This window comes from Crocodylus siamensis, chromosome 5 (genome assembly GCF_052110815.1).
Source record: "Crocodylus siamensis isolate JL-2025a chromosome 5, ASM5211081v1, whole genome shotgun sequence".
Classification (NCBI taxonomy): Eukaryota; Metazoa; Chordata; order Crocodylia; family Crocodylidae; genus Crocodylus; species Crocodylus siamensis.
In genome coordinates this window covers 124,272,363-124,286,824 of record NC_143399.1, presented here as the reverse complement: position 1 = coordinate 124,286,824, position 14,462 = coordinate 124,272,363, and the positions used below count along the sequence as shown (strand labels likewise).

At 40.5% G+C, this 14,462-nt stretch overlaps 1 protein-coding gene across 2 annotated transcripts in view; it reads left to right on the top strand.

The window, feature by feature from the left end:
• The window catches only part of BMPER (BMP binding endothelial regulator), a 230,918-nt gene extending 216,748 nt beyond the window's left edge, over positions 1 to 14,170 (top strand). For both annotated transcript variants that reach the window (XM_090050189.1, XM_090050187.1), the window contains exon 15: positions 4,375 to 14,170. In XM_090050189.1, coding sequence (XP_089906315.1) covers positions 4,375 to 4,556 — 182 coding nt within the window. In that variant the 3' untranslated portion in view covers positions 4,557 to 14,170. The remainder of the gene's footprint in view (positions 1 to 4,374) is intronic.
• The last annotated feature ends 292 nt before the right edge of the window (positions 14,171 to 14,462 follow it).

Genomic DNA, 14,462 nt, shown 5'->3' with positions numbered 1-14,462 from the left:
TTAGTAAGTAAATGTGCAGTAAACGGAGATCTCCACACTTCTCTCCTTTCAATTTATCCAATTGATATTAAGTAGAAGATGCAGTAGTTAGAGCATTATACTGGGAAGTAAAAGATGTAGGTTCATACCCCAAGGGCAGCTAGAATCCGAGTCTTCTGCTTCCTAGGGGAGTGACCTAACCACAAGACTATTCAGTTGAATTATGAGAGGGCCCTCCTCTTCTTTGCCAGGCCACAATTTTGGCACTTATACGTAGGTGCGTGTGTACAGAGCCATTAACCTGCCCAGCCAGAGCATAGTTTACGGCACTTGGAATAAGATTGCAAACAGCATAAGTACTAAAACTGGGAGTTACATGTCTGAGTAACTGCCATTTGGGAGCATAAAATGAAATAGGATTCTGACCCATGTGTTAGTGACCAGACAGCCAGATAAGTCTTGGCAGCCTTTTCAGGATGTCACAGACTTTGGCTCCAAGTAGGTGGTGCACACATTGACAGACAGATGTGTCCATTCAGCACAAAAGGAATTCTCCAGCTGCCATCATTCATTGTGTCCTTCCTTTAGAATGGTGGGCAAGCCTCTCACATCTGGGGGGGAACATGGGTCTTCCTCCCTGGCCGTTGTAATCTGTTCTTCTGCTCTTGGCCCACACACTGCAAAGTGGTTCTTGAGAGTGCTGGATAGGGGATCTAGGAACAGGGTGGAATACTGTCTACATTGTAAGGTGGGCAGCAGTTAGTCTTTTCCACATGGTGTAACTGGCTCTTCCTCCTGGCCATTGTAGGCCTCTTGTATTAGCTAGCTTCCTCCATTTTGGACATTTCTTTCTGCTTCATTGATTTGATGAAGTTCTCATGTTCCTATACACTTCACAGTCAATATATCTATTTTAGCAGCCCCCTTGCTCACTTACATGCTTCCTTCATGAATGCAGAAACAGGTGGAATCTGCTTATTTAGTACCTACCCTTGCAGCAAGGCGGTCCATTAAGTCAAATCTGGACCTGGGTAGAGGTCAGGTTTTTTGTTTGAACAAATGCCCCACAGGTGCTGGCAGGTGCGACCAGAAGAGTTGGCAGCAACACTGGCAATGCATTATTTTTCACACACTGCGGGGTCTTCCTTGTACAGTACCTGTAAGAGCACAGAAAACCCACCCATCTGCCTGCCTGTGCTAGTGAAGTCAGCTAGCTATCTTCCTTCATTCCTCAACTGCTTTTGTCACTTCAGCCACTAGCAACCTATATATTTATGAAAGCCTATATGTTTATGAAGGACTCGCACATAGCCTAAGTGACTCAAACCCTTCCACTTCACTTTGTTTAATCGGTGGTATAGTGAAAATACTGTACCATATTTTCTCACATATAACCCTTACCTTCTCCTACAAAACCAGCTGGGGAAAAATGGAGTGTGTATTGTATGTGAGGAAATGGGCTCCCCAAAGGTCCAAAAATTTGGTAGGGAGAGGGAAGTTAGAGTAGTGGTAAAGTTAATTGCTGTAGCTCCAGGAACTGTGGCAATTAACACTGCCACTGCTTTCTTCCCTCCTTTCTCACCTACCCCCCACCACCAAATTTCCTGTGGGGACCCACTCCTCAAAATTGCATGCCAGATCAGCCCAACATGTGGGGTTGGTCCTTGACCAGAGTGCTGGGTCCTGCCCTGAGTACAGATTTTAGAGTCATGTATTGGGGTGGGCCTGGTACTAGTTCAGGACTGCTCTGTTTGGGACACATGGATCCAAGCTGTCCAAGTTCAGAAACTGCACTTGGCTTCAGAGCCAGCATGGGGTCCTGGACTCAGCATGTGAACTCAAAATTGGCATACTGCACCCAAGTTATGTGGCAGGGCCCAATCCTGCACAACGTGCAGGGTGTGATCCGCAATGCTGGTGCTGGGACTGCACAGTGAGTCTGAGGCCCCACGCTAAATCTGAAGGCACATGCCAAGTCTGACTCGGCTCACAGCCCCAGAGCCAGTACATAGTCCTGGACTTGGCATGCCAGGACCTGTGATGCATGGCCCCATTGTGTGGCCTCAGTGCCTTTGCACCAGAGGTGCGCAGGCTTAGGACCAGTGCATAACCCCACCATGTCACCCCCAGTCTCAGAGACCCCAGACCATAATCACTTACCTGTACACCAAGGTAATTTCTTTTGTTTTTTCCCCCCTTCTTGAGGCCTTCCAAAAATAGGATGTGTACTATATACAGGGACATGCTATGTGCAAAAATATGGCACTCTACTGCTCTGACTGCAGAAATCCTGTTTGAGTTCACACACTAGCAGACTAGTCTGAAGGGCATTCTAGCCCAGTCTGCCAGACCTAGATTTCAAACAAACCAAAAGCAGATAACTAGCACAAGAGTCCAACAGGAAGTTTCCTAGCATCAGAAGGGTTTCCTTTGCTCCTTACCATCTCTCTGCAGAGTTGCTTTAGTGGCAACAAAGAAAAATTACCCAAGATAAACTTACCACGTATCTAAATCCTCTCAGCTGTATAAGTTTCTCAAGTGTATAGGTTTCTGCATCCACAGTACATCAGTGTTAAAAATGCCATACTGTCAAAAATCAGGTAATGGAAAAGATCCTTGTGGTTACATTAATTTGTTCTAGTTGTAATGTAAAGTCAGTTCCTTGATAACGTAAGCATACCACCTCTGAAATCCCTGCACTGACTAAGAATGCCTTTGTCATTTCACTTCTTTCCTTTCATTTTTACATTGCTCTTTCAGATGGTAGATGGGAACTGTAAAATATATAGCATGTGAAACTTGACTGAATTGACATTGCTATGATGATCTTTTTATGCCAGTTCAAAATCAGTCAACACCTTAGGTTTTTGATTTCTGTGTTTAAGCTTCAACCTTAACGGTACAGTTATAAAAACTTCTGCATTTTAATAAGAGCATTTCTGCCTACTGAATTTCTGAATAAGAGTAGCTGTGTAATAATTCTCAGCCTCGTATATACAGCAAATGGCACTGCTTTATTTGTAACAGAAGCCCTTTGCAGGAAATCTGGATGGACCTTTAATTTCTCACAAAATGGAAGAAAGACCTCTTTTAAGTTCAACCACTTAACTCTAAATAGCAAGAGCTGATTCTAGGTGTTGGTGAGATCTGAGTCTTTAATTCACTATTGAGCTATGCATTATTCTTCATGCTGAAATAGTGGTATATAACACATTAAGAGTTTAAGTATTGATTTGGCACTGTCATAAGGCTCTAAGATAAACTCTCAATGGCCATTTATGCTTGAGATCCATAAACTGTCAACTACGTAAATCAACTAAAAAGAACACATGCTGGAATAATTACAAATCCACACACTCTGTGGTTCTTTGATAGAATACTATATAACCTCAAAATCCTTGGAGGTTTTTTACAGCATACAATGTTGCTGATAAACCAACACTATTGCCTTGTTTGTGTATAATATACAGCACTGCTAGTGCAATTTAGAGGTATCTGAGAGTCAGAAGATGTGCTGTTTTTATTTTTGTCATTGAACTTTTATATGAACTTTAGCAAGTCATTTCCCTTCCCCCCCCCCTTTTTTTCCATCTGAAAAGCAGAGACAATAATACTGAAGTGCCTCTGTAAAATGCTTCAGGAATCTTAGATGAAAAGGTATATCAAATATATGATCAAAGCAGAGTTTACAGTACAAAATCTCAATCTGATTCTAGATTAGTGCTTTCAGTGCTGTAGCAAAGGGGAGGGAGTAAGCAGGGCGACCACCCTGGGTGCCAAAGTGAAGGGGTGCCAACAGGCACTGCCCAGCCAGGGTGGGGTGTGGGACACAGCTGTGTGCGACTCATCTGGACGGGTAACAGGGGAAGGGCAGCTCCTGCAGCTGCGTTCACTCCTGGGCAAGCATGGAGGGGAATGTGCCCCCTGGATCTGTGCATGTGGTGAGGATGGGCTGCTGCTGCTGCAGGGTTTGCCCTGGGCACACAACTTTGTTGCTATGGCACTGAGCGCTTGCGGGGTTTGCCCTGGGTACCAAACTTCATTGCTATGGCACTGAGCGCTTTCCCAGTATTTGGAGGAACTTTGGCTGCAAGATTTTTGTTTCAGCACTTAGTACAGAGAAAGAGATATGGTTATGCTATTAGGCCCTGACCTGGAATGCTCAAATTCAGGATTGTTTCAGTATTAGATTTTGATTCATGTATATCTCTAGTATAAAGCAGTGTTGCTTTTAATATAGTGGAATCTTTTCATAAAGCACTAGTTATGTAATTGTTTTCGATTCTATAGCTTGCCATTAAATATCTGGAGTTGAAAATATGCAAATAGACATGTCATGGTTAAACCCAGACTTTGTATTAGTAACATTGTGTGTTTCTTTAACCTGTCTTTCAGCAACCCAGTGCAAGCATGGTGCAGTTTATGACACCTGTGGACCTGGATGTGTCAAAACATGTGACAACTGGAATGAGATTGGTCCATGCAACAAGCCGTGCGTTGCAGGTTGCCACTGCCCAGCAAATTTAGTGCTTCACAAAGGAAGATGCATCAAGCCAGTCCTCTGTCCACAACGGTGACGTTAGTTTTATCTTCAAGGACTGTAATAATGGTGTCTTTGATACCTTTGAAACTCACAGCCAATGAAGGACTGCAGTGTTTGTATGCAGATTCTGCAAAGTACACACACCTTCACAAAATGCGTGTGTCTGTGTATTTATATGTGTCTATATACACACGTGAGCATGTGTAAAGATAAATAAGAATATACTGTGTGTACATAGATGTACATATCTATACACAAGTACACCATATATATAAATACAAGAAATGTATTTATATATTTATGTACTTACACACAAATATACACAATTTATATATACCATAGAAGGATGAATTATTCTATGTATATTTTTTGCTATAAAAAGTATGTATTATTATTTCTAGGACTCTAATCTATAAGCCATTTGAGTCATTGTATAAATAAACCAGGTGTTTTTAATATAATATAATGGCATGAAAATCTATTGAATGACTTCGCCATTGCATAAGCTTATAGTTTCTCAGGAAACTTTTCTAGGGCCATAGCATTGCCAGACCGGATTAGTTTCAACAGAGACCTTGGATTTATAGTTGTACAGGAAAGACATTCCTCTGGAGATGGAGGATTTATCTGGGAATATTTTGTGTGTACCTCAGAGCTGCTTAGTGATTGGTGACAGTGCTTAATGATGGCAGAGAAAGCTAAGGATACTTTATTGAATCACTGTAAAAAATTATTTCTAAACTCAATGGCCAAATGCCAGTAAAGAGATTTTTTTTTTTGGAACATAACCAAAGAGTCAGTGGACAGATTTTCAAAAGTGCCCTGTGCCCAGCAGCTCCGATTGCATATATGGCCACTTATATTTAATAAGTACCCCCATCTGTGATGTTATATGTGGTATTACCTGGGAAAAAGACAGTACAGATCCTTAAAAAATACATGAAACTTTTACTCCTTTAAACATGTTTTAAAACTTTATTGTTTAATACATCCCTTAAAATGATAATCAAAGCCCAGTGGCATATACTTACAAATACTGTGAATTGAAAGTTCACATGCATAATGTGATTTCGGTGCACATGCATAGTCAAAATAAAGTTAAGTACTTTTTTACATAACTTTTACCTTTTTAATAACTCATTAAATAACTCTGTAAGCAGAAAACAAAAATAGATTAAAAAAAACCCCAAATGCACAAAAAGAGTAGAAAATGATAAATGGTGAACACATTTATTTTCATATTTGGCTGTTTCATCAGTCTTCATGAACTTGCAGGATTTGCTTGTTTCTGAAGTCATTGTAATGCAGTCATATGGGACAGACCAACCATTATTAAATAAACTATATAGCTTTCTCAAGTCTAATCTATTTGGAAACCTGTGAGGGAGCTTAATTGGATGTCTAGTAAAGTCAATACTTCAATTCTTTGGGCGTTGAATTTGGATTTATAGTGAAATAATTGTTTCCCACAGAGCTACTGCCTCACAATTTGAACTAAAACTGCATGTCACAGAGTCTTAGAAAAATTCAGGACTTTTATTCTACTTCACTTTAAAGTGGCTTTATTAATTTCAATTAGGTCTGAGTAAGCAGGTTCCACAGTCTTCAGTTATAGAAACCGCTCATAATAATAGAAGCTGTTGTGTAAGCACGTATATCATGACATCATAAGATGCCAAATGCTGTGCCATAATAACTACCAAAGAGTTCCATGAATGCTTGTCCAAATTTTAAATACCTTAATTTGGTCATTTTGGAAGTGTCCATACGAGTGTAGATGTTTGTTTCCCTGGGGACAACTAGCAGCAGCCCAGTTTGTGCTGCTACTAGTTGTCCCTGGGGAATGCCTGTGCCACGCGCCCTCTGGAATGTGGCAGGTTACCCTGGGTGGGGTAGGGGAGGCTGGGGCCAGCTCTACCCCATCTGGTGCCTTACCTAGGGGCCTCACAGGGCTGCAGTAGTAGTGATCCTACCACTTGGAGCCTGGCTGGCAGCCGGAGTGTGGCTCTGGCTGGCCAGACTTCAGTTTTGAGTGGCACACACTGTCCCCACTTGCACCACTCTGCTCCACATTTCTTTGTGTGGGTTTTTTGACTCCTGGATATCCAGGGGTCAACACCCCCCACCCCCTCAAACCCTCTGCATGCTGTTCTCTTGCAGCATGGAGAACAGCTGAATGTGTGTTATGTGGCATCACAGATGTGTCTGTGGTGCCAAACACATCACAGCCACACTCATCTGGACACGGTCTTTTTGTCCCCTTCGTATTTATTTTCCCAGAAATTCAAGGCATAGGCAGATGTAACATTGGTAATAATTTCAAATGGTGCCAATATAAGCTATTATGATGTAAGCATTATAACTGTATGGTTATGTAGCAATGCACATCATTATAACTGTATAATTCTGTAGTAATGCTACACAATTACATAGCAGAAATGGTGCACCTTTAATGCAGGGCCAGACACAGGCATGGGCAAACTGAGCAGCTGCCCAGGGCCTGGAAAGAAAGGGGTCCTGAAAATGGTAATTTTAAAATTATTATTATCATTATCTCTGGAGAAGCGGGGCCTGATACTAAAAGTTTGCTTGGGGCTGCCAGGAGTGTAGGTACAGTGCTGCTTTAATGCTGTTTCTTTGGGCATTAATTTAGCATTTAGCTAGTTTTTGTCACTAAAGGATCGAGGTAGATCATAATATCTGATGTGTACTACTGCTGAGTGGCAGCCCTGTCCCCTTTTAAAGTGGTTAAAAGGTAAATTTGTCCATAGCCTTAGAATATGTGTGAGGGCCCCATACATTAAAAACATGAAGTGATATTTGCTAAGTAATTTTGAATATCAACTAGACCTGAAGAAATTGCAGTCTTCTTGAGACATTTCAAAGTGAGGAAAAAGGGCTAAATCATTTAATATATAGTTTGCCCAGATCTAGTATTGCTTTGGGGGTTTTTTGTTTTTGTTTTTTTACATATACATCAGTGCAACTTACTAAAAATATAAATAAAAATACATGCAAAAATCAACTGAACAGATACCCCCCTTTACATGATGAATAGTATGTGTCTCTCATGATCTTTTACCAGGTCCCCTGGTCAGAGTTATCACAGTAAATAAAGCTATATGGGCACATCCTCAGCTGGTATGAAGCAATGTGGCTCCGCTGAAGTCAATATAGGTTTGCTAATTTACACCAGCCAAGGATGTGACCCAAAGAATCTATGATACGACAAACCTTTTTTCATCCTTGACCATTTCATTTTGGAGCTTGACCTAGGTGTCATCTCTGATTACTGGAGCTCTGTTTATCTTGGATAAATCCTCCAAACTTAGAGGAAAACCCTGTATTCTAATAAGATAGAAGAGCCTTGGAATAGATTTATACCTCTAAGCAGTCTGACCACATCCCTATGGAAAGAGTGCTGACAGCTGCCCTTTTGGGCTTTTACAAAAATGGTGGGACTGTATAGTCTTGGTCACATGTGCTGTAGAGGGGAAAGGGGATTGCTCTTACAATTCCATTCTGCAGAAATTACATTAGTATATCTGCAGTACTATAAACCCTGCTGAACTATTTAGCATCAGTTTTATCTGGACTGAAGAAGCATTTTTCCTTCCCTCCCAAAATACTTCAGAGCTGAAATTTGGGCTCCATTAAAATCAGTATTTCTTAGTTGAGCTACTCAGTCACAGCATTCATCTTTTCTTGTATTAGGGTGTATTATTCCTAGTACACTAAAGCTGGAACTTTCCTGTATATGGCTTTGGAAATGAATTGTTTTTAAATATGCAAAAAGAACATGGCTTTAGTAACATGTTTTATAGTGTACTTTTAATTTTAGGATTTGATTAACAAAGCATAAATACTTAAAAATTCAAACTAGATGTTCATATTACATTTTGAAGTCCATGCTTATGCCCATCAATGTTTATGTTGATGCCCATGCTTCTGATGTTTATGCTTATGCCCATCAATCAGTATGATTTTGCATTAATCTTTAAAATGAGGTATTTTTCTAGGGAGTGTATATTCCAACCTAATCCAACATAATCTAACATAATCTAAAATAAAAGCCTCCAGACAGCTTTTAGTAGTCTTGGAGGACTACATTTAGACAATAGTATTTGGTATTAAGGGTTTGGAGGACTACAAAAAGCTGTCTGCAGACTTTTAGTTTAGATGAAAACATGGAAAACACAGATGGGAATTAAAAGACTTGCATTGTATTAGTAGCTTTGCCAGTGCTGTAATGTGTAACTGCTGGCAAGTCATTCAATTTCTGCAGTTTTTTCATCAGAAAATGAGGACATTGATATTTACCAAACATTGTAAAATCTGTGGCTAAAACAATTGATAGAATGGTTGTATATAATCAGTAGAATACAAAATGGCAGCTTACCACTATAAAAAGGTCTTCCTTCTGTTAAACAGTCCACATTTTTGCCACTGGCATCATTAAAAACATCGTTCAATTTCTGGAACATTTGAGGACTGTATCGTTGTCTTTTACTATGTCATATTTAATCTGCAGATATTGTGAACCGCAGAAAGGAAAAACTATTCAAAGGGAGTAATTCAATTGTACAGCAATCCTTTGTAGATGTTTCAACATTTCCTGGAAGGCCTTCCAAAAAATTAGGACTGTGCTGAAATTGACAGAATGGAAAATGAATGTGTTCTTAGTGTCCTACTCAAATGTAGCCATTTCTTTGTATAAGAGGAAAAATTCCCAGTGGAGGCCTTAAAAGAAATAACTTAATTTCCATGGTTTAGGAGAGAACTAATATGGCCTTTCATCAATAGTCAATAGTAAGTCTGCTAAAACTGGGAAAGAAGTATGTTCCCTTCTTCATGGTCTTTTGGGGTCCATTGTATTGCAAACAATGTACCATGACAAATGACATGGAGAGCAATTTTCCGGAAAAATATGTAACTAGAATAGAAGTGGCAGATTTAATTAACATAACGTGCATTGTAGCAGTAAGATGTTTCAGAATTGGGAACTCCTTGCAGGTTTATTAGCCTGAGATGACTTGAAGCAAAGGAATGTTACTTGACCAACGTTTTGAAGTGAATTTCATGACAGGGGAACAAAAAGTTGGATGTTTCTTCTGTGTTCTCTGACTCCATCCTTTTAGGAAGCCTTTAGGAAGTCTCTCCCATCTGCAAGAGAGAAAGATATCTTTCTGTTCCTAAACTGTTTGTTTTCTTGAAAAAGCCATATGCTGTACAGGTGCTAAAAATATTTTTGTTTTCTTCCTTCTGTCCCTCATCAATGAAATCAGTTGTACATATTATGTATTCTTATCATGCTCATCACTAGAGTTTCCAGCTATAGTACATAATGATTGCATTGAATTGTCCACAGTAGACTCTGTAATGGACTCCATACCATACTCTCATGAGGCTTTGGTTCTGTGTACAGAAGATGATGGCAATAAGAAAAGGAATCTAGAGAATCAGTAGAGGAAACTGAAGTAAGGGAGAGAAAAAAGAGAAAAGAGAAGCCAGTAATTCAGATCAGAGAATTTGGGGTATATTCTGATTCTTAGATAACTTCTCTCCTCTCTGAACTGATATTTTGCTGTTGATTTAAGGGTTCTGACCAGACATAGGTTAAGACATCTGAAGGAAATGACCTATATTGCCTGGACGAAGATGAGACATATACCTGAAGAATTTGAAAAGCACTCTCTGGTGCTACAAACCTTTTGAATATTTCAGTGAACATAAACCAACTGCCAGATATACCACAGTGATTATAAGTGTTGTAAATATGTATTTATAACAAGTCCTGTAGCTGGATTTGAAATGATTAGAATTTTTCTTTCCTCAACTAAACACTCACAAGTGTTTTTTTCCACATAATAGATCTTACTTTGCAACCATTATATTGTATGAAAAGCTGTTATGCATTTTAACAATTGTAAATGAGATTTTAAATATAGATTTATAAACCTGCATAATTGTTTGTGCAATTTTTAAACTGCTCCTTATGCTATGCCAGTCAGTGCTCAGGACTTCGGATTATGGCAGGAGGAGAGGCTGAGTAAGTAGAGAATACTTACTGGATTTATATCTTGGCCTCTTGTGGGCTAAGATCGAGTGAAGTATCCTTACTTGATGCCTACATAATTTAGCATTTCATTAATATAAGAGTAGGGGTTGTTTTTTGTTTTTGGGGGTTTTTTGCACATTGAATTGAAATTTTAGGCCAGACACTTGTGATCTATTTGCTATAGTGGTAACAATACCAGAGAAAGTATGTGAAACCTCATTATGGACAGTTATGCCCATAAGGAGAATTTCACCCTACAACCAGTCAGCAGGTACTTTAAGGATGCAAGTGAGTACTCCCATTCACTCTAATGGGATACCTTACACTATGAGTGATAAACCTGTGCTTAAGGGTTGTGTTGTATAGGAGCTAGAGTGTTCAGATCTGGAAAGATTGAGTTCTAGACTCTTGGCCTTTGTGGGCGCTTGTACACATGACACCATTACCATGTACATGTGATGTAAATATCACTTTGTGTTGCTGAAAGGCATCACACTGTACACGTGCAATAATTTTGGGGGGTTTAAGTGTTTAATAAGTTTGCATCATTGCAGACTAAACTATTTCCCAAGATAGTTTAGTTTACAATATTGCAAATTTTAACAATGCAGCTGTCAGTGTGCTCCACAGCTGCGGGAGAGGCAGGCGGGCGACGCCAGCAAAAAAAAAAGGATCAGGCCCTTCACTGCTCCTACCTTCAGCAGGCTCCTGTGGCCAACAGGGGCCACCCAGAAACAGACTGGCTTGCTCCTGAGGCAGCACAGGAAAGTGGCAGAAGGGCAGCTGGGTTTGCTGGCAGCTGGAGAAGGTGGCAGGGACAGTGTATGGGGTATTGCAAGCCTGAGTGGGCTGCTAGCTTGCTGGGTGCTGCCCCAGTTCAGAGGCACCTGATCCAACACGTCCCTGAGCCTACCCAGGCTTCCAGTGCCCCATGCACCATCCCTGCTGTCTTCTCCAGTCGCCAGCACACCTGGCTGACCTCCTGCCACCTTTCCATGCTGCCCCAGGGGCAAGCTGGATGTGTTAGCAGCTGGAGAAGGTGGCGGGGATGGTGCACAGAGCACTGGAAGCGGACTCGGAGAAGTGTTGGATTGGTTGCCTCTGAGTTGGGGCAGCACCCAGCAAGCTAGCAGCCCGCCTGGGCAGCTCTGCACCCTGTGCACCATCCCCACTGCCTTCTTTTGATGCTAGCAAATCCAGCCACCCTCGTGCCACCTCCCTGCATGGCCCCAGGGGCAAGCAAGTCTATTCTTGGGCAGCCCCAACCATCCTGCTGGCCACAGGAGCCTGCTGAAGGCAAAAGCAGTGAGGGGCCCAATCCTTTTCTTTTGTTGCTTTTTTGAAGGAGCCTGCCCACCTCTCCCACAGTTGGGGAGGGGGCGGTGAGCTGCTAGTGGGCTGAGCATCCCCTGAGCTGCAGGGTGCCTTAGTCCTTCTCTCCACAGTGGCATCACACCCTGGGGCCATCTAAGCAGGCTGCTAGTGGGCCGGCTGCTGCCCCAGCTTGGGGTTGGGGAAAAGTTGGATCTAGCAGCCTGTCCAGGTGGCCTCAGAGGGCACCACCACCACAGAGGGAAGAACCGGGAGCCCCTGCAGCTCAGGGGCTGCTCAGCCACCCAGCAGCTCACCCTTTGGCCATGGGCAGGCCCCTTGCTGTAATGTGACAGAAAAATTGAAACACTTTAGTCCTCAGGGTTTTATAATATGCCCCACCATTTAAATTTAGGGGGCATAGACTATAATAAAACCTTGAAGACTAAATCCCTGGTATGTGTACAAGTGCCCAGTGATACCATGATACTTCAGTGTTTTGTCATAATTTCCATATTTCAATCTTTTTTTATAAGGAAGTTGCTGTCTGTTGCTAGAGTATTACAACCCTGGGTATGTTGTCTAATATTTGGTTGGAGAGAGTATTACTGGTGATTTTAACGTATCCTTAATGAAATCCTATATCTAATTTACAGCCTTACTTTATTTTTCATAAGACCCCAATAAAGTCACTAGTAGCATGAAACTAGTAGTATGAAATTAGAATGGCATCATTATGGATTTAGCAGGGGACTGTTTAGGGATTTACAGTAGTATAAGTGTTCTGTGGAACTAAGCATGCTGCTAGAAGTCATCAGTCTTTTAAAAAATGACTCGGCTGATAAATAATTACTGGTTATTTGCTTATTGCTAGTTGTAGGCCTCTGGTAATAGCCTATTGGAATTAAAAAGTGTCTCAGTCCAACTCAGTGGACACGTTTACATGTGAATTAATGTACCATAATTATAGTGCATTAAGTTTAGTACCTGTACTAACAGGTACTAACTTAATGTGCAGTAATCAGTGCTACTGTGCAGTATCACTGGCACACATCTTTTAAGTGATGCTAATGCACAGCAGATTAATTCTGCTGCACATTAGCACATTAGCATGGATTTTACTGTGATGTGCTAATGAGCAGCAGAATTAGTCTACTGCACTTTTAGAGTCTTGTGTAGACACGCCCAGTATATATAACTTGAGACCGTCATTCTTATTGTGGCAAAATTGTCATGTGTGTATAAAGGAAACAATTACATTAAAATTTAAAAGAAATTTGCTATATTTGCCTTCTGTTCTTGAAGGTGACACATAAATGAACCTCAGCAGATGTGGTAAGGAAGAAGAAATGGAAAAGAGGATTGTTAAAAAAGAACAATATTTAGTTCCAGTATTAAATTCTTCATGGACTTAAAGCCAGTGGAAAAAAACGATTCAGTAGCATCAGTGGTTGCTAGATCAGGTTCTCCTTGTGGATGTGTAATAGTGCAGTTGCACAGTTACAATACCATGCTTCCTGGAAGAGAGTAGTAAAAAAATGTGTAGGGGGGGAAAAGTGCTTCCTTATTTTAAGGTGATTAAGTATTTTCAGGTTTAGGGCATAAGTGATGAGGGGTCTAAACTCTACCATCACTGAACACTGGGCTTGATTTTCCTCATACTTACAAATGTTGTAAATCATAAATCACTTCATAGGAATCTATGGTGGTATGCTGGTGTCAACTCTAGAGAATGAGGCCTTTTTGCTGGTCTCCCTATTGGTTTTAAGTAACTGCTACTCTGTAAATGTTGAAGGGAGGAAGATGGAGGGCAATGACTGCATGCAGTACATATTTCCAATATTTGAAGCCGTTAATACATGTCTGGGCAACTTGAAATATTTTTATGCAATTTGGGGAGAGTGCCCAGTAGCATCAAGAAACATTTTTATATAATGTTTATACTTTGATATTTAAAGTCGCCCTGCCTTTTCATGTTAGAATGTTAAGAGCATCACCTGAAGTGGATTCATGTTAATTTAAAGTATTTAAAATTCTAATAAATCTCCTCCTACAGTATGTCACAATGTATATCTGTTGAATTTCAAAGTGATCATGTAGTTTAATGTATCTGATAGGTTTGCAAAACTGTAAAGCAAACATCGTGACATTGATTATATGGCTTGTTTTCAAGCATTTATACAGTTTTGGCAAAAAAATATTGTATTAATATAATTTTGTAAGAGTAGGATTATGATGAGGATGTTTGTAAAGACATTATTTATTCCCTTATAAACTTAATATTTATTATCTTTACAATGAAAAAGTGGTTGCCTGATTATTTGTTACCCATAGCCTACAACACCTTTTTTATATTGTAAAAAAGAACCACCACACCTTCCAGTCAATGATTGATTCTATTTTCAACCCAAGATGCTGGAGAAATACTAACACATTCTGTAATGGGATTTATGTATCCATCCATAGAAAAAGGAGAAGATAGTGTGTTCCACTGGTTAGGACTCTGGATTGGAAGTTGGGAGCTTGGGTTCATAGTCCTTTGTTCTGTGATTAGCAGGGATCCTGTTTTCT